General features: G+C 47.3%; 1 protein-coding gene across 1 annotated transcript in view; it reads right to left on the minus strand.

The window, feature by feature from the left end:
• E2F3 (E2F transcription factor 3) overlaps positions 1-15,474 on the minus strand; it is a 42,245-nt gene extending 26,771 nt beyond the window's left edge. Inside the window, exon 1 of the mRNA XM_062568032.1 lies at positions 15,414-15,474. Coding sequence (XP_062424016.1) covers positions 15,414-15,428 — 15 coding nt within the window. The 5' untranslated portion in view covers positions 15,429-15,474. The remainder of the gene's footprint in view (positions 1-15,413) is intronic.
• Positions 15,475-20,245: the final 4,771 nt, after the last annotated feature.

Consider the following 20,245-nt stretch of genomic DNA (forward strand, 5'->3'; position numbering starts at 1 on the left):
AATGAACAGGGTTGCGGGTGCTCTCAGCTCTATGCAGGCAGGCTTCACCACTACAGCTGAGATGAAGAGAGGAGACCCTATTACACGTGCAGTCACAAAACTCAATTTTGTTTTGATGATCTTCCCGTACTACTGGCATTTGTCACAACTACTCTGACCAGCAGCTCTAGGAGCCTTCCCGCATTTATAATCCCTGTGACGTGAGCCCCCCAGCTGAGGCCAAAGCTATCGGCAGTGAAAGGCATCCTAACGGATATCTCCAGGAATCCAGTGACCTCCCGTGAAAGACCACAGTGCCTTTACTTTCATCTCTTGAGAGTCAGCCTTGTTAAAGCCCTGCTTGGAGTGACTACACCTGTCAAAGCGGCACAGCCACTCTTTCCTCAAAAGACATTTCCTGATAGATTTCAAAAAAGGCCTCCAGTATTACAGGCTCGCCGTACATACGGAGCCTGTAGGCACAAATTACGTTTATAGCTTCACCTATTTCAGTGCCCAGACGTCAGACTGTAATTATATTAAATGTAGCCTGGGAGCCCCAGCCATGGACGGGAAGCCAAGTGCAGATAACACAGCGCAAGAGCAGAGGTGCGAAACGGCGGATTCTTGTTGGAGGCAGCAATGGATTTCTGCTGTGAATTCAAAGCGTTTTCAGCCAATCTTTTCTCTTCCTGCTCACAAAACCTCTAGACTGTCCCCAAACACTTAAAAGCTAAACTTTGGAGATGGAGGATATCTGCGAGACAGCTTCAGACGTTGGGCATTCCCAGCTAGGCCCTGGCAGCTGCACGCACCCGGTAACCTAAGCAGCACGTCCTGGCACAAAAGCTGCCTATTTCATAGCAGAGCCATCTGTCAGGCTTTCGTTACGCACAACTCCACCCGCTTCTGGGAGATGCTAAGGTCACGCACGCAGTTTAGTCTGCGGCGCTCGGCGGCGGACACAGGGTGCGCAGGAGCGGTGTCTCGGTGCCCGCAACGCGGGGCAGCCCCCGCCGGCCTTGCTCTCCCCAGGGACGCCCCAGCCAGCCGGCGCAGGGAGCTCACGGGGCTGAAAAGTAATCGCTTGCGCCGTGTTAGTTTTCAGCTGGACAGGGTGCCCGCTCTGGCTGCCCGCGCGGCGGCACGAGCGCCGTGCCAGCACGCGCGAGGCGGCAGCAATACTTGAGCCGGGAGGGAGGGCGAGACGACCCCTTGCAGCAGCGGCACAGACTTAGCTCACTTTGAGCTGACTGTGAAACCGCATCCTTACAACGAGACCCAGTATCATTCCAGGAAATCCTTTCCACTGGGGGAAACATTCCCAATAGTGCAGATCCGATCTTCTATTCATTTTTTCCTTCCTACCCCAAGGAGCAATCAAGTTTACCCTGACTATGAGAGGATTATATTTCATTTCCTAGAACATGAAGATAGGAAGCAGAAGGATATTTTAGTTTCCAAGACAAACAGCCATGTCTCCGTTGTTGATCTGGATGGTGCTAATATCTTGGTCTGGGATAAGATGGTGAGCAGCAACATGAATACCTTTGCTACTCACTCCCCTACTGCAGCCATGCCATAACTGAATTACTTAATGTTTCAGTTTCAGCACAAAACTAGTGACCACCTGAAGAATCTTGACATGGTAATTAATCCTCTTCTATATGTTATTTTTTTCAATACTGAATAGTTTACCAAACAGCATAGTTGTTTAATAATTGTACACAGCTATTAGATTTAATATGCTGAAAACAAGCCTTGTTTTTTCTACCCCAAATTCAAAGTATAACAATGAAGAAACTGTAGAAATTGGTCACTAATATAATCACTGTGCTATTATAGCTACAGTTGCATCCATTAGATATATTTAACAAAACAAGGAGAACAAAGCTAATCAAATACTACCACCTTTCTTCCTCTCTGTTATTGCCTCTCCTAAGATTGACCACATTTGTGGTTAAATGCAAGGAGTTAAACTTCCTACAAGTAGCGTTGTTAAGGTTCCAGATTTCCACTGTGGTTCAGCCATATCACAGCTCTGGAAATGCATACTGGTTTGTATAAAAACCACTATATTAGGTCTTTACAGTTAAAAAAAAAAAAAAAAAAAAATCCATACTGCAACTGTACAACTTCCAGAATCATCTTGTTGGCCTAGGCCTATCTCCTTCAAAGGAAAAAGATCTTAATACAGAACTTAAAAAGGTAAGCGAACTGTTAAAATTGCTAGTCTGGATAAAAATGCTTTATGAAAGGACTGATATGAATTTGCTACGCCAGGGGAGATGCAAACTTCAACAGGCAAAAGAGAACACAAACTCATCAGGAACCACAGCACATGATTCATTTTGGTGCTCCTGAGAAGGACTCTCGTTCAGTGGTCACAAACACTAAGGCTGGCTTTTTCCCATGCTTGCGTGGGGAACATAACCTGCAGAACAACTGAAGGCCTTCACCAGTGCTTTTGCGGTTTGAAGCCCACGTCACTGAGATCAGCAACCCAAGCTCAGCTGCAGCTGAGATGCTAGATACAGCTGCCTTGCCCACTTGCAGGACTAGCAGCTTCTTCCCTTAGAGGCTGTCAGGAAGCGAGTCTCAACAAGACACAAACTCCACGATGTTACAGACATGCCAAGCATTTGCTCGTAACTGCAGATCCTCATGAGAGGAGTACATCTTTTAGATGTAAAAAGTTCATCTTTTAGAAAGGATCAGCTTATTGCAAACTGAATAGAGAGAAGCATGCTGAGTTTTGGACCATTTTTCTGAAAAGGGAAAAATAGATTAGCACACCACAGTCATGCAAGATGGTTGAAGCGGACCTAAGAAATTCAGACTTTCAACGATGCCTCCGCCAGTACAAGGAAACTAAGCGAAGGCTGGTTTCTTCACTCTATGCAGTAATAGGCAAGAATAAGGAAGCAACTACTCTTGGCCCTGACTGATATTACTATCAAAAAAGTTTGCAGTCTTACATGTGTGAGGAGCACATTTGCTAAGAGAAGGATCCTGTAACACATACACAAAGATCTCCCCCGCATAAGTGTGCTGCCACATCAGTCCTGACCTGCACTCCTACTTCAGTTCAGACTAATATGTATACTAAGCTGCACTCCACATTTTTACTTGGAGAAGAACAGGCTATGTAGCTTCCCACGCTTTTAAGTCAAGATACTTTAAATTCAAGAATCTAACTCAGAAGATTATTTCATTTGTTCCATGCTAGGACTCATGCCTGAAGCCCCACGCAGTCACAAAGGGGCCCTCAAAAGCACGTCCGAGTGATGAAGACAAAAAAACAGGAACTCCAATGTCCATGGAGGAGGGAAATACTTGCAGGTGGTGCTCAGCAATATTTTGCAGCACCAAAATGATACATTTTTGTATTATTTGTGCAACACAATCAAAAAAGCCTGGGGCTAAATCTAAACAAAGTATCTGGTAGCAACTTCAGAGGTAAACCTTGCAGGACCACTGCAGTTCCTCCCATACAGAGTATACCTGAATCTCCTAGGCATACCACACTTGGAAGAACCAGTGAAAAAACTGGGGTGGTGCTGATGGACAAGAACGTTTGCTTGGATCTTTATGCCACAATTCACATTGCACCTTTATGGAAAGTTCAAGAAGTTTTAAACTACTCACGATCTGTTCACTTTTTCCAGTTCAACAGGGCATTGCCATTGAACAATTCAACATGCAAGCTCAAGTATCTGATATTTTTAGCTAGATATAGCATAACATCTCACAGGTGCATAGACTTTTTTTGCTGCAAGTTCTTAAGGAGATTCCTTCCTTCTCAGCTGCTGGCTGAACAGCAGAGCTTGGGGGCTGCTTTTCACATGCTGAAACAACCAAGTTCTTAAAATGGCAAGGAAAGCCACATTTCTCCCCTTTGAACGAAGTACTAGCAACAGATATAATGCTTGTCAAATTCAATTTGTGCCGTTTCATACCCTTAGAGAAAGTAGGGAAATGTCATTTTGAACCCACTGAGGACATCAAAAGAGCAAAAAAAAAATTTAAAAAATCCCCCAAACCTAGATAAATCTAAAGGGAAAACAAAAAACAAAAAAAACAAAAAAAAAAAAAAAAAAAAAAAAAAAAGCTGAAATACCCTCTTACCAAACACTATGTGACTCAATAACTCCTGGTTCACTTTAAGGCCAAAATACCTGATTTTGGCCTTAAAGGAATAGTTTGTCTTGGTCTCTGCATTGCAGATGAGAAAATCAAAATTTTGCTTGATCTGACTTATCACTAAATTGACTATTTCTCTAAGCAGGGGTGGTGTAAATGACTATAACCACCTTCATAAAGTTCTTTAAGGTGAAAGAACTGACTGCATCTTACTTTTCCTAGCAATCCTCTTTCCTAACTCTGAAGCAAATAAACCACACTAAGGATAGTATTCTGAACATATGGCTTTCTCTGAATATGGGGAATTTGCCTGCCTACAAGTTCTCTTTTTTTTTCTTTTTCTTTTTTTTCTTTTTAATCATGTCAATCTCTGGAATCCCTATTCACTCATTCCCCTTTATAGCAAAGTGGTTTTCTGCACAGAAAAAAAAAAAAAGCTTTGTAAGTATCAACTTATTTCTATCCACAGAAGGCTGTACTTGATCTTACTATCTAGACAGCCCCATGCAACCGTGGTCATTACTGTTGCATTCATTTGCCACATATTCTGCAAAAGCATGATGTAACTAAGACAAGAAAAGGGAAGGACTTCAGTGTCTCAAGCACTGGGTCCAGCAACAAAAAGATTATCTTAAGAGAAGGGGTCAAAAGCAAATGATCTCAGAAGTCTCCAGTTGAGCTTGCACTTTCCTTTGCCACCTTTCCTGCAAGCACCTCTAAAGCAGGTGGCTCCAACTGGGACAACTCAGGCAACAGGTTTTTGCCTTTTCCTTCTCGCCACACAAGACACCCTATTTTGCATGGTCTGCATTTTAAAGGCTCCCTGATCATTCTGTAGAGCATGCAAAACAGAGGAACATGAAAAGGACATTGCTAACACCTTGGAAGAGACTCCCTGCAGAGGCCTAGCAAACTTCACAGTGGCAAAGGGGTGCTTTTGAGGGCCCTGAGAAGGGTGAAAACATCACCTAAAGTTTCTCCCTCCTCTGCCTACAGCCTAAGAGGGCAGCTGGTGGCAAGGCACAGAAGACAATTACTGAGAAAAATGTCAATGGGAGTAAAAGGATAGCTAGGATGCCAAAAGGCAAGGGTGTGTGCTCTATTTAAATAAAATAACAAATAATAATAATAAAAAAGCAAGCAACAACAAAAATGTAACTAGCAATTGAAGTCAGAAAGGAAATTGAAGTCATTTTGTGTAGAGAAGTGTGAACCAAAAATCAGACCAAAAGCCACCTGAATTTTTAATGGAATATTTTATGCAATTTCCCTTGTTCACTTATGTCATCTTTATGGTGTTAGCTTTCAGGAGAACAATTCTCAGCTCAGTACAAGAGAACAGTAATACTGATGGGCATGTAGAACATTAACATGTTATAAATAAACTGCTAATTTGAGGTGGGAAAAATCGTCAAGGCAGCTCTCATGATTAAGAACTAAAGACAGAAAACGAGCAACTTGCTTATGCTTCTAAGATACTATTTTTGCAAACAGAACTTTTTCTAACACCCGGTTCCTGAAAATAAAATCCTAGCACCAGAGAAATAACCCACTGTTCTGACAAATCAGCCAGGGAAAACGCTATTATAATTTTAAACCCTTCCTGCCCCCAACTTGTTACTCAAAGTTGCCTTTTCTCCTGGCTCAAGAGGTTTGTACTGAAAAGAGTACTACATCAGAGTTGTGAAGTCTCAGCTTCCTCTCATCTGACTTGCAGTTTTACATAACTCATAAGAGACATTTTTAGGCTAAAGATACTGCATAACCAAAAAAAGAATAAGGTACAGAACTATTATTCAGCAATGTGTAACTGGGTTATTTGGAGCTGCTTGATAAAAGTCTTACTATGGAAAGTAAAAACTTTATTCTGCTGCACTGCTGCCCAGGATTATTCCCATTTCTGATAGGCGCCATCGCCACCGTCCGTCTGTTCCCAAACGGGTCCCCTTCCCACCGCCTTCCCCGGCGTGCAATTAGAGATAGCGGCCTGCTGTTACGTGGCTGCCGTCTCGGGTATTATTCCGGTATCATTCAAGCATTGTCACTCTTCACCAGAATGCCACTTACTAAGCAGTATTATAAAAATTACTGTGGATATCTATGCTCACCATAAGCAAGGATAATGGCCTCATTGCGCTGGTCTCGATAAAAGTGGCATGTTCGAACAAGACAGCTTTCAGGCACGGCTGAACAAAAGCCCACTGTGGGAGCGGTAACCCACATCAATTCCCGCTATGTGAAGACATTAGACAAAGTGTGAACTAGCTTACTGTATGGGGACAAAAAACCGACTGTCAATGTGTGGGACCAACACTGTCTAAAACACTACACTGGCAAGTCAAAATAAAACCAGCATATATACAGGGTGATTGCCATTTAATTCCAGAGTAAACAGTAGGAGAAAACAAGTAGCAAAGGGCATATTAGGTTACTAGCATCACTTGAGAAATTATTGTTTCCCATTTCTAGCACCTTTGTTTGTGAAAAATAACCTTAAAACCAGTAGATACATCAAAAGACCCCTAGCAAAGGATGAAATGGATCCCAAGTTTCGTTACAGACATAGCCATAGAACATAGCAAGAGCCGAAGAGCAACTCCTTAAAACACCTATTTTCCAACATACAGGTATGAACAACCTCATACACAGGAACTGCCATTCCAGCTGAGGTACTAGACCTTTCCTGCCTGGATGTCACTATACATTCTTTAAATATTTATGTACTTTCACTGTGGTAGCACCAAATAGGCTAGAAGCCAACTGTCAAAATAAATGTGCTGTACCAATATGAATGTTGGGTCAAGAGGTTACTTTGCAACTTCCAGATCTGAAGTTCTCCAGGTAACGTTTCTTCAATGGCAGTCCAAACAAGAGGGATGTAAACCAGTCTAGATGCCGTTTTGTTTCCAAACGGCATAAAATGCAAATTTTACAGTTTTAAATTTTATGTAGAGAGTAGTACACTTGCTGTACTGAGAAGTGTTCCACTGAAAAGGTGACATTTGTATTTAAGATATGCAAAAGTCACAAAATCCTACAATGCCGATTCAGCACTTTGCAGGAAAAAGAAAGAAAAAATATCCACTACTGCACTCTAATTTTGTAATGAACCTGTAGAACTAAAATTAAGAGAAAACCATATTTAGTGAGAAAGAGTTGAGTGAATCAATAAGCCTGATATATTATCTAAAAAATTAGACTCTTATCTTTTTTAGCCTCAGTGGTGACTGTCACCATGCAATGTAAATGTCTATCATTAGTCCTAAACCTAGGAGTTTTTAACTACCTTTATTAACTAGGAAGGAAGTTTGACAATGCATTTCTTTTTCCACCTTCTTTCTAGCGATAAGTTAGGCACTACACAACAACCTTTGAAACAATAGCTATGTGACAAAAGAAATTTGCATTGTAAAGAGAAAGTTTTTGAATAAGTTCATTAATGAAAATTACTTCTAGAATCTATGCATTTATTCACCAATGCACACATACCACAACCTAGGAGCAAGAACTTTGAAGCTGAAGAAAATCAAGGGTAAGCAGACACCTTGTTATCTAGTTCCCCAAAACAACTTATTTTGCCAAGAATTGTTGTTCAGGTATTTTCTGAGTTTTCACAGAGCTTTCCAAAACAACTAATGGCTTGCAACATGTATGTGATGAGACTTTAAAATCCTATTTTAAAGATTTAAAAGTGAAAGCAAAAAGCAGAAACTGCTATGTTTTGATAGTGGCTTCTTCATGTACAGCTTGAGTTTGCAAGGCCCCAGTGTTTTCAGTACTGTACCTGAATGTCACAGGAAGCATAAGCAGCCAGTACCTTTTTGAAAAATCAGGTTCTAAATCTTTGAAGCAGGACTCCTGAAAATTCAGGCTGAGGTAACAGACATTACTAAGCCTAGATGTAGCCACATACAAGTTGGATGAAATCTTGAAAATAGATGCAGGTGGTCAAGCTTGGTCTCCTCCTTAAACCAAGTTAATTGCAAGTATGGTCCCAGGCGAAAGAGGTTCAGCAGGAAAGTCTGAAAGCTACAGGGCATGCACATGCAAGAGTGATACAATTAATGTGTTGGTTTTCACACTACACTTTACTTCCACACCAGTCTGGGCAACAACTGCTCCTGTTCATATGTAGGACAAGAGAAGCAAAACACATGTCATTACCTGTAGCTCTGAGCTCAGAGCAAGCTCTGTTTGTAAACAATTATCAATGCATATGGGATGTATTTATGAGTACAGAAGAAAAGCTATAAATGCCTGAAGTAGCAGCTCCTACATATAAGAGAGGCCATTTTGAATATGCTCTAGCTACATCAACATCTAGTCAAATTCAGGTCTTCTCTCTTTACAAGACTCGCAAATGGAAATATTTACTACAGCTCTTGTTGAACCAAAAAGCCATTAAGAACGCCATGAATACCATGAGATCCAGCAAATAACTGCACCATCCAAGTAGAAAGTATGATACTTCAAAACACATCCATGCCAGGCATAGCACTTCCAAGTGTGGTTTTGGACCAACTTACTTGAGGAAAACAGAAGTGAAATAGTTCCCTTTTAAAGATGTGAAAAACTGGGCAATTTTGCCAAGTCTGTCTTCAAAGAAAAGACAGAACTGAAATTAAAATCAGGTCCAAATACTTCATCAACAGCACCTCATGCACCCAGTCCTTAAAGCAGTCACCTTCATATCACACACCAGTGCCCCCTGACATGTGAAGGGTTTTTTTTTCCTTCTCCCTAGAGTAGCAAGCTCAATCCTACTCTCAGAAAATAACACAGGAAGTTATTAACTCTGCTAGCCAAAACAAAAACCTGAAGTCAAAATTAGTGTTTGGTAAGTATGATAGTTGCCACCATACACTTGGCATCACCAGCTGTAAATGAGATTATTTGCAGAGACTGTAAGACTTGGAGAGTTAGTTGCACTAAGTAGAGCTTTCCATCTGCTGAAACCTCACTCTGGGCACAGCTGGTAGGGAGTTACCACCACCAGTGGCAAGAAGCCTATCTACACTGAGTTCATAGTGTCTGATCCCTCCTCAGCGGGCAGCTTCTTCAAACCTTCTGGCTGAGGCCACACAGGCTGAAAGCCTGGGGCTTCCTCCCAACCCTCTCCTCACTGGGACAGGTGGACAGAAGATGGCTCTGCTCCTGGTCCCACCACTGCAACAGCAGGGAAGACAAGTCTCTGGGATGGCCTGGCAGTTTACAAGAGTAAGTTAAGGTCATCCACAGATCCCTTTAATTTAGCATATTACTGATTTTGCTCACTTCTGTCAGCTTTCAGACTGCAGGATGACAGCTTGCTAGCATATTCACAGCAAGCGAGGGCTCCTCTACCTGGGAAAATTGACTAGAAGATAACTTCTGCCAGAGTGCGCTCCATCAATCAGTCACCATCCTCCAGCACATACCTTCAGCAGTGAAATCTGGAGATTTTGGAGGTTCCAGAGGAGCCATAATTGAAGTGCTGCTACTGAAAAAAAAAAAGCTGAAATCTTCATTTCTTACCTAATTCCCCCATTTGTGCTCTGAGCAGGAGGGGAAGGGCTGGATTTCCCTCCTATATGCACCCGGACACGCAAGCCAAGGGGCTCCACAGAGGCCAGGTGCTACTTCATTTGCCTTTTCTCCACCCGCCACACTGTACTAAGGCTTTCTAATGAGCCTATTACCATAGCACTTAGGCCCAATCAACCCCCTCAGCTCCACACCTCTCATTTTCCCCCAGGGTGAGGCTTAAGACCTTGTGAAACAAGTTAGCTCTGGCAGGGTCTCTAGCTCCTGCCCGGCCCACCACGCTGCTCTCCTGGGTTTCTGTCAAGTCCCTGTGCAGAACCAGTCCACAAAAGCCTCCCAAGTAAAAATTCGCAACTAACAGATGTTTGTTTTCACACCCATGTGATGCTTTTGTAAAAGGACATCTCTATTTTAAAATCTATAGCTTTCATTTCAGGAGAAATTAAGTAGTCTAGAACTCTTCAGCTCAGAGAAGAGAACCAGGGACAGACAGTAATGTATTATAATAAGCTGTATGGAGAAGCAGGTGTGAGAAAATCATTTCCGCCCTACCACAATAACGAGGTTCACCCAGTAACACTATAGACAGCAAGATCAAAAAAGAAAAAAAGAAAAAGAGGCCAGAAACAAAGCAAATTAACTTTTTTCTGCACAAGATAACTGTATCACAGAACGTGCTGCTACAGAACGTCAAAACCACCAGATTCAAACAGGGATTAGACAAAAATCACAGATCATTGGTAGCTATTAAACTTGTTACAACCTCTGAGGAAGGGAACGCTAACTGCCAGTTTCTGGAAGCAAGTAGGAGGACTGTTCTGTGCACGTGCCATCCTTCTTGTGTTCTTTCCTTAAACATTTGCTACGGTCATAGTCAGAGACACGAAAGTAGGAGAACCTTTGATCCTGCAAAATACAGCGGTTCCTAAGTTTAAAGATTTTTTTCTTTAATGCTCGCACATCCGCACAAACCAACATGCTATAAAAATTAACAGAGCAGCACCAATGTACCGAGGACAAAACGAAGGGAAAGAGAATGCCTCTAATTGCCCCATCCATTGAAGCATTCCCTACAGGAAAATAAATCGGCCCTGAAGCAAACCACCTCCAGCCTTTGGCAAGCAGGCTGGTGGCACAAGGAAGAGGTCCTCACAGTGGGGGCAGGAAAGGCCAATATCTGAAAGAGGAGGCTCAGCAAGCTGTTTTAACACCCCAACAGCATCGAAAGGCAAAGCTCCTATTTCCTTCCTTCATCTCACTCCTCCCCTATCGGGCCGTGTATTCCCACAACTTACCTCATACTAGATCTAATGCTCATCAGAACCTTTTATCTCCTTAAACCAGCAGAAAACCAAACCACCAGGACAACCAGATGCTCCCCAGCGCAGAGCAGAGGGAAGAACACTGCCTGGCCAGGGCAGGGGAAAGGAGGGGCTGAAGATGAGACTTCAGATGAAGAGAGGCAACTTCTTCCAGCAACAGTGAAACCTTTGAGTGGCTCGACAGCTTGTGGAAACCTGCCAGAAGGGCTTAACATCACAGGGGAATAAACCTACAATAATTCAATAGCTTTGGTGTAGACAGGGGCACACCAACATAGCTGGACTCTGCATTAAGGTAGTGAATGCACCATCAGCAAAGCAACACAAGCTACAGGCTATTCCAATACAGTCTTACTAGGATGCCTGCTTTCCGCTAGGTGCTTGTTGGCACAGTCAGGGCAATCCGGATTTATGCCTCTCCAAACTCTTTTCACACAGCTGTGCCAAAGGACCATGTGCTACCTCCTCGGGCTCAGAAGCAGTCTGTCCCTAGAGAAGATGCAGTTAAACTGAACACACTCCTTCAGACATTCTTCAAAAAGCAAAAGCCCTAGACTCATGCTAGCTTTCATTCCTAATAGCAGAAACTATCAGACAAAAGAATATGAAAATGAGACTGAATACGAAAACATCCATGACTTCACCATGAGCAAAGCTTTTTATTCCAAGAAAATAAAGAAAACGTACTAATTAACTGGTGCTTCCTTTATGCAGCTTCTAGTCTTTTCTCCCCATGCCTTATATCATTATTTAGTATTTATGTCCTGTTTAGCCTGCTCCTTTACCTAGCATCTAGAAGGAAGATTAAGCATTTTCCTATTTTTCTACCATTCCAGCTGTGACTTGCTGAGAAGGAGGCAGGAAGAGGTGCTTTCTAAACCACCAGAAAAGGAAAGAGGTGCTAAGTATTCAGTTTGGAAATGTAAATCCTCCCAGTCCCTTCTGAAGTATGCCGAACCAGCCTCTCCAGAGCTCATGTCATCTAAAGGCCACAAGAGTTCTCTAAAGATATTCTTGTTAAGAGGATTTAGCCCCTTTTAAAAAGGACTTAACATGTGGGTGGTGTCTCCATTTAAGTATTTTCTCATGGCTAAGAAAATGGCCCTCTTCTTAGAGGCTTATCTTTATAACCCAAAGACAGTAAAAAAATTCTCCACCATTTGAATTAGAAATTTTTTGAGCAGCTTTCTTTTTTAGTAGCTTAATTTTTAAGGACTGGGATTTGCAAATGGTAGCAACTTTCTCACACCAAGTGAGAAGCCAACACCAGAGAGAATGTACTTGATCAAACATTAAAATAATTTCTCTCACATAGGCCACGGTTTCATGAGGAGCTCAGCTGACCTACAAGCTAGCTTGCTTGCATCAAAATGGTCTCGATACCCCTCTTCCCTTCCCTTCACCTTGTGCCCTCTTCCTGCCTTCTCTTGGTGGTCCCTGGCACTTACCGGACCTTCCATTAGCTGGTTCAACATGCTAGTCCAGCAGAAAAGCTTTTTTCCTTTGGTCAGGGTTAGCTTTGCACCAAGCTAGTGAGTTGTACCAGTTCCTGGAAAGACTAGTGAGCAGCAGGGTTGACACCGAGGAAGCAGCAGGACTTCCTAGCAGGGAGCTGAAGGGAAGGGGAGGAAGCAGGACTCCCTGCCCTTATAGCAGGAGGGATCTATCAGATGGCCTTGCCCTGTCTTTTGAAGCAGCAGCTTGAACTTTCCCCACCAACAAAGGAATGCTACCTAACAGTTGCTTTTGAAGGGTTAATTCTTCATTACTGCTTGTGTTTAAGCCATCACAGGGACTCAGCTCTGCCCAGTAACAGGACAACTTCTATTAAGTCCACTGGAACCGTGCAAAAAGCTCGTCAAGTTGAAAGGCTATATTTTCAAACCAGCCAGAGCTCACAGCAAATTCACTGTACTGTCTGGGTCACCACCTCCAAGAGCCTCTTCTCAGCTCACTGGCATACTGGTTCACAGCCCTCAGTTGCAGGAGCTGTCATGATATGCAGTGATGTAGCAAGGAATAGATTTTGGAAAGCATCAAGACAACTGCTTGGAGATGGAGGAGCGTGCAAATTCTCATCTCGCTGGGGCATGAGCCACTTGTTATGGGCTAGTCTATCTTTCAAGGCTTTTCCAAGATGGTCGCACTTGCATAAGCATTAATAAAGTAACTAACAAATTCCCAGAGGAGAAGCAGCTTATTATTGCAAAAGAAACTTTTTCTTCTGCTGATATAGTTAAGCACCTCCTTGAACTGCCTAAACTATACTGCCATACTGGCTCTTTTCCACTTATACCATAATTTACATTTGGAAGTGGTGGATGGGTTGTCAGCACTTTTGCATCTGCAAAGACAGAGTATTTTTATAACCCTAACAAGTGCAGGTGTGCTGGACAAATTTTAGATTGATCCGTAAGGTGTTTTGCATAGTGAGGCCTTAATTTCAGCTGGGGGGAGGTGCCTTCTGTGCACTACTCCTAACTCAGCTAATTAAGTGCTAAATTTATATCAATGCTGCTTGCCTGAGCTTCCTGCCTCAACCACCCATTGTAGTCTCACTCCTCTCACCCGTTTCTCAAAACTGCTCATCTAGGAACCACCAGGAAAGTACCCCTATTTCCCAGTCCCACCAAGTCATCTGCACATTTTAGGGAGAATTGGATGGGAACTGCTGAAAGGCTGTGATGTCTCCTAGCCTGTCCTCTGGCCCAAAGACCAAAGGGTCTGAGCCCTTGCCCTCAGAGCAGAAGGGGAAGGGAGAGTGCTAGGATGCTTTAGCCTTACTTTTGGAAAGACAGGTCTGCAGCAGACCAGCGTGGCTCCAGGAAGAGCACAGCTCACCCACATGAGCACAGCTGTCAGGGCAGGGAAGGATGCACAGCCCTTTTCCTGGCACATGCTATGGGCTGCTTATCACCCCGGGAGGGGGGCAGCCAGGCTGTGGGTGCCTCAGCTTCCTCCCTTGTTGCTGCCCAAAGCCAAAGCGGGGTCTGAGGGCAGATAACAAACTTGCTTAGCACTTAAGAAGGGATTTTGGAGGGAGAGGGGCAGAGCCTACAAACACCTTCCATCTTACAAACCTTTAGATGAAAAAAAAAAAAAGAAGAAGAAGAAAATTTCAAGGCAAGGCGTTCTTCCCATTAGAGAGGTGAATGCTACAGCAGAAAAAAAACAAAGTGCCAAACTTACATTTGGAAGTCTCGTTTTTCCCCATTGAAGGGGAAATTTTAGAAGTCACCTATGACATCTATGTCCCTGCCACACAGCAGGGAAGCCCATACAATTATTCCCCAAGAATCGTCATGTTGCATAGGCTTCTCTTTGCATCCACTTAGCATCATCTGGGAATCGAACCCGTTGCACAGGGCGGCCAAATTTTACAAAACAGCCTGAACCAGCCTGTCGGACACAAATCACCCCTAGCAAGCACTGGAGGCCACAAGCAGTAAAAGATCAATTAACTGTTACATCGAAGATGCTTAAAAAAAAAAAAAAAAAAAAAAAAAAAAGAGCGAGCGAGCTTTGGATAGGATCACGATGAGCCTATACCCCCACTGTCTTGAAACTTCCATCGCTATTTCAGCAAAGAGCACCTGCAAAAATCTACATAAAGGCAAGCCTGTGGCATCATCGCGGTCTCCCAGGGACACGAGACGCAGCAATACCCGGCGCTCCAAGGAGGCAGAACCGTAACAGTTGCCGATACCTGCGAAATTTATGATTTCTCAGAGCGCAGATTAAACCGCTGGTCACGCGGGCACAGGGGCGCGTGGGGCGGGGGGACACGCGCACCCCGGGACACCGCTTGCCCCCCCCCCGGCCCCGGCGGGGCTCGGGCGCGCTCGCTCCCGCGAGGCCGCCCGCAGCCGCGAGCGAGCCGGGTGACCTCAGCGCCGGCCCTAGCGGGCAGCAGCCCGCATCACAGCCGGGCCCGCCAGGCCCCGCGGCCAGCAGGTACCCGCCGCCCGCCCCCTCTACCCCCACGCCGCCCGCCCCGGGGGCCCCGTCGGGCGGCGGCAGGTGAGAGCCGCCGGGACGGCGCCTGCACCGCCCCCGCCCCGGGGGGGGGGGTCCCCGCACCGCACGGTGGGTGAGTGGGTGGGGGGTTAAATGAGAAAGGGGGCCGGGCGGTGGTGGTAGGGGGCGATGGGGAAAGGGACCCCCTCCCCCAAACTCCGCGGCGCCCTTTCGCCGCCTCTCCGAAACTTTGGGACGCGCCGCCGGGGCCCAGCGCGCACCCCAAAACGCGGAGGACAAAGAAACCCCCGCAAGCGCGGCGGGGGGAAGGGGGGGACGCGGCCCCGCGGCGGGCAAGGGCGGGGGGGATCCCGGTGCGGCGGCGGGGGGGCGCCCCGGGGTGGGGTGGGGGGGCCCCCCCCGCATTTGGGGGGCTGTGCCCGGGGGTTGGGGGGCGGGTCGGGGGCCGCCTCGCCGTCCCGCACTAACCTGCTGCAGGGGCATTTCCGAGCGCGGCGGCGGCGGCGGCGGGCGGGCGCGGGGCGGCGGCGGCGCCGGCCGGGCACGGGCTGTCCCAGGCCAGCGGCAGGAGGAGGAAGCGGGCGTCCCCCTCCCCCCACTCGGATCAGCGCCCCCCCCGCCGCCCGCCCGGCTCCCAGTCACAGCCGCGGCCTCCGCGCACGTGTGCGAGACGTCACCGGCGGCTCCGCGGGCGAAGCGGAGACACCGGCGGGGCTCGGCGCGCCGCGCCGCCGCCCTCCGCCCCCGCCGGGCCTCCAGCCGCGGCGGCGCGGCCCTTGGGGGGGGTGTCGGGGGGGGGGGTATTGCTATTTCTCGCTTTTAAATAAAACCCGGCAGCAGCGAGGCCGACGCGGGTGGAGGGAGGGGTAGGGGGGGGAAGGGGGGGGCGGGGGGAAGGAGCCAGGAAAGTTTATTGCAACAAAGCACCGTCTCCGCCTTTCCTGCCCCCCGCCCCCGGGCCCGGACGGCGGCGGGGGAGTCGATGGCAGGAAGAGGGCCTGCCTGGCGCTGATCCCCACCGTCCCCTTCACCCTCCCCCGCTGGGACGGAGGAAAATTACCGGGGGGCGGCCTCCGCCTCCGCCGAGAGCGGGCTGCAGCAGCGCCGTCCTGCCGGCGGGTCCGTGGGGGGTGCAGTACAGCGAGCTGCCAGCGGGCTGGCCCCCATCCGCCGCCGGGGCACAGGCACCGGGAGCCTGGGAAGCGGAGGAGGAGGAGGTGGTGGTGGTGGAGGAAGAGGAGGAAACAACACAGGGCGCCGCCGCGCCGGTGCTGCGGATCTGGATGAAGGTGCCGGCGGCAAAGTGGGCTGGGAAGCTGGCGGGGGCCACTCTGGAGTCCGAGGACGGTGCGGGCGGCTGCGGTGCCGGGGCCGTCGGCTGGAGTCCCCTTCTCATCCTTCCCTCCGGGTCTGTCCCCGCAGCCGCGTCTCCTCCTCCCCCCGTCCGTCCCTCCCTCCCCCCCCCGGCCTTCCCAGCTCCTTTTCTCCTCGATGCAGAGGCCCCGCGCAAAATACTGGGGGCTGCGGGTGCCGGGGGGGCCCCAGCTGCAGGATGCGGGGTGCCGGGGGGGGACGGAGGCGGCGGGGCGGGCAGATGCGGCGGATGGAGCGGGGCCGCTCCCGCTGTGTGGGGCCGGCTGGAAAATGGCTCCAGGAAGCGGCGGCTGCTGACAATGAATGAAGGGAAAGGAGACGGGTTACGCGCCAAGGGCCTCCCGCGAAACTCGGATTTCCCGCCCTCTTTTCAAACCAAATTTGCATGTCCCCGCCCCCGGGACACGCCCCGCCCGCGTGGCCTCCTCATTGGGCCCGGCCGCCCTCCCCGCCGTCCAACGGGGCGCCGGCTCCCCGCCCCGCTGCGTTCCCACTGGCCCGCGGCCGCTCCGCAGCGGCGGCGATTTGCATGCGGCCGGCGGATTGGCTGCGGGGGCGAGGCTGGGGGGGATTCCCCCCTCCGCGGCGCCGGGATCCCGGTTCGCCGGCTCGCTGACAGTGACAGCTGGGGCCGGCGCGCTCGAGAACGTGCGCGCGGGACGGGCGATCCCGCGCGCGCGCCCCGCCCCGCGCCGCCGCGCTCCCGCCGCCCCCGGCGCTGCCGGGAGGTGCCCCCGGCGCGGGGCGGCCGCCGCCGTTTAACGCGGATTGCCTTGCGCGCGGGGAAGATGCTTGCGGGAGCTCCTCGGCTCTCGTCTCGGTTTGCTGGGAAATCCGCCCACTTCTCTAGCTGGAGCTTTCGGGTGAAGCCGCTAACTGCTTCCCAACGGTTTTGCAGGCTCCTGCGGCTGAAGAAATATTTTCTGCCTTCTTCACTCTTACGCATCCATGCATCTTAAAATTAACCTGTATCTGGGACATTTCGTTTCTTTTTTCCACCGAAGGAAAACACCCACAAAAAATATTCCTTTTACTTACGATCGGCATTAACCCCAAGAAGTAAAACCTCACACCTAGGCCTACAAGCTATTTCCACTTTCTTACTTATTAAATGCAAAGTCCCTTGCCCTGCCTTGGCTACAGCCACAGCACCCACTAGCCTCACCCAGTCCTCCTCTGTGTTTTGTTTTCCACCTCTCCCACCATCGTGCCAGTGCCCAACAGGCGTCTTGCAGTCTGCACGTCCCATACGCTGCTGCTGAGTCAGACGGGTTTGCTAGCTGGTTGTTTGAAGCCCTTTCCCTTTGTACTGCTCCCCAGTTCCCTCACTGATAGGTCCACGACGTGCAGCAAGGGAGAGTGTGGCCCTGCCAACAGCCCCTTACACCAACAGAGCAGATGCTTCTTGGTGAACTGCTCTCACATGGTCTTTTTTTTTTCTCTTTTTTTTTAAAAAAAAAAAAAGAAAAGAAAAAAGGCTTCTCTCATGCTGGGCACGTTTTGCTCTAGACAAAGGAGGAAACTCTGCTCCACTTGGCCCTGGAGAGGCCTTGATTGAACAGCTGCCTACAGTATGGGGCACTGCATGTTAAGAAAGATACAGTCTGGAAAGAATCCAGGGGGAAAACGGTAATAATAAAATAAGGTCAGAAAAATACATCCTGCTTCAAAGGTTGGCCTTTGTTTTGCTGGGGTGAAAAGTGTGGGAAGCAATGGTGTTCTGATACAAAAAAAGTCACCAAGAGATTGCTCATCTTCTGAAGAGAAAGTAAAGGACTTTTTTTTAGCAACACTAGGTTTAACTTAGGTAATTAGGAAACAGTAAATGTTAAAGTGAGGACACCCTGCAGCAAGCTACATGGGGATACCAGAGTCTTTTTGAATAGACTGGTTTCTTCTGGGGATACCAAGAGTTTGGGCCATGCAGGTATGTTCCTTCCAAGTGCAAGAAGTCTTGGCTGCAGTCCTCTAGCCCAGGCAGGAGCAGGGCTGAAAAAATCATGTTATTCTGCAGAGCTTGAGCATTGTTTTATTTATTGGTTTATTTTAAATAAACATGTACCTCTGTGGAGCGCTCTTCAGGAGTCGGCCAGCGGTGTCGAACGTTGCCCCATCCACAGTGGGATGCCACGGAGAGATGGGCTCAGCATGCCCCAGCCACAGTGGGTATAGCAGCACCTCACTGCCCTGGGGAGGTTTCAACACAGCATCAGCCACAGGAGAGCAAACTACAAATCTCCCCATAGCACCAAGTTCCTCCATTGCAGTCACCTCACTCCATTCACTAAATCTGAAAGAATTAGACCCAAAACTAAGGGCCCAAGGGAGGAGCGGGGGGCAGATGCTGAGGAGTGAGGACAGCAGGTGAATGGGGAAGGAAAAGACCAGAAACGGAAAACCACGTTTGTGCAGGCAGGACTGTAGGCTTGCTTAGAGTCCCAAATACAAAGTTTTTTTCCATGTATGGAAACGGTAACTCTACATTGGTCTTACATATCCAAGGGGAAAGGGAATGGAAGGAACAGTAACTGTGGGCAGCTGTGAAGAGAGAGAAGTGGAATAAAGAAATCTAAGAAACTATTTGGATAGAAACAACAGCAAGAAAAAGAGAAACTAAATAGTCAAGGATCCTGCAAGATGAAGAGAAGATGGGCCAAGCCAAGAACATTTCATAATAAGGAGAGAAAAAATATTAAGGAAGAAAGAAACCTAATGGAAATAGGATGCAAACATAACAAAGTAACAACAGCAAAAAATGACAGTCATTAGAAAAGACTCAAGAAACATGAAGGAGAAAGAACAGAGAAAGACTAAAGTGTAGAAAGTGACATGTAGATAAAGCAGGAGTAGCTAGGATCGCAGACGTAGAAATACATTACGATTAAACAGAGGGAGCAAAAAACACAGCGCAAGGCAAAGGCACAGTGCACAGTGCATCTATCAGTTCTTTCGTTATCAAAGTTTGTAGTAGTTTATTACCCTGCATAAGGGGACAAGCTGAGCAGTTTAAATAAAAGCAAAGTGAAGCTATTAACTTGCCTGTTTCTTTGTGCGTTGTGTTGTGCTGCGACTGTGCAGGGGCAGGTGGAGAAATTTGAGCAAAAAGCATCGGGTTCAGCTGATGAAGAGGCCTGTGCAGAAAGTGCAGCAGAAGGAAGCTGTGTTTCCTTCTGTTTGGGGCGAGGATTTTGGTTTTCTAGGGGACCTATCAAACATGTACTTCACCTGCTAGAACTAACAGGAGGATCTAACGGAAGGAAAGTTGAAAGTAAAACATATAGAGCAATAATAAAAAAAGTACATAAATCTGCATAAAGCAAGCTACTTGCAGGGCCATGTGTACACAAAACAAATCTATGTCTTCACTGCTGTCTCCTAGGATGTCACCATCCAGGTGCAGTGAAAATACCCTACAGAACTCAAAGGCCTAGGAGATACTCTAATTAAGATTGATATGCATCTGTAATTTATTTCCTTCCTTGTCAGTATGTACTATGATACTGTCTTTATCGGTATGATTATGTGCCATTTTCCCCTGCAGAGCCTCACTTAGAGAGAAGGCTATGTTTGCCCTGAAAACGGACAGAACTGTGTAGAGAGGATTGTTTTCTCTGGGATTTTGACTTTCCTTGTCACAAGCTGTGGGAAGAGCAACAGATTCAAATCTGCCTCAGTGCTAAAATGGCTAAAAGCTGCCCTGGAGACCTGGATTCCAGCAGCACTTCTCCCATGAAGACTTTGTTTCTCTTGTATGTGCAATGCTAAAGAAGTAATTTAAACCAATTTCTGCAGAGCAGCCAGTAACTGTATAATCCTTCTTTTCTGAATGTCTCAGATCATACTGTCTGAATGCAGAACTACCAATCGCTCTCATTTATGAATAAGTTAAAAGGAAAAGCATTGTGTTTTGAAAATTGAAAACTTGA

This window comes from Rhea pennata, chromosome 2 (assembly GCF_028389875.1).
Source record: "Rhea pennata isolate bPtePen1 chromosome 2, bPtePen1.pri, whole genome shotgun sequence".
Classification (NCBI taxonomy): Eukaryota; Metazoa; Chordata; class Aves; order Rheiformes; family Rheidae; genus Rhea; species Rhea pennata.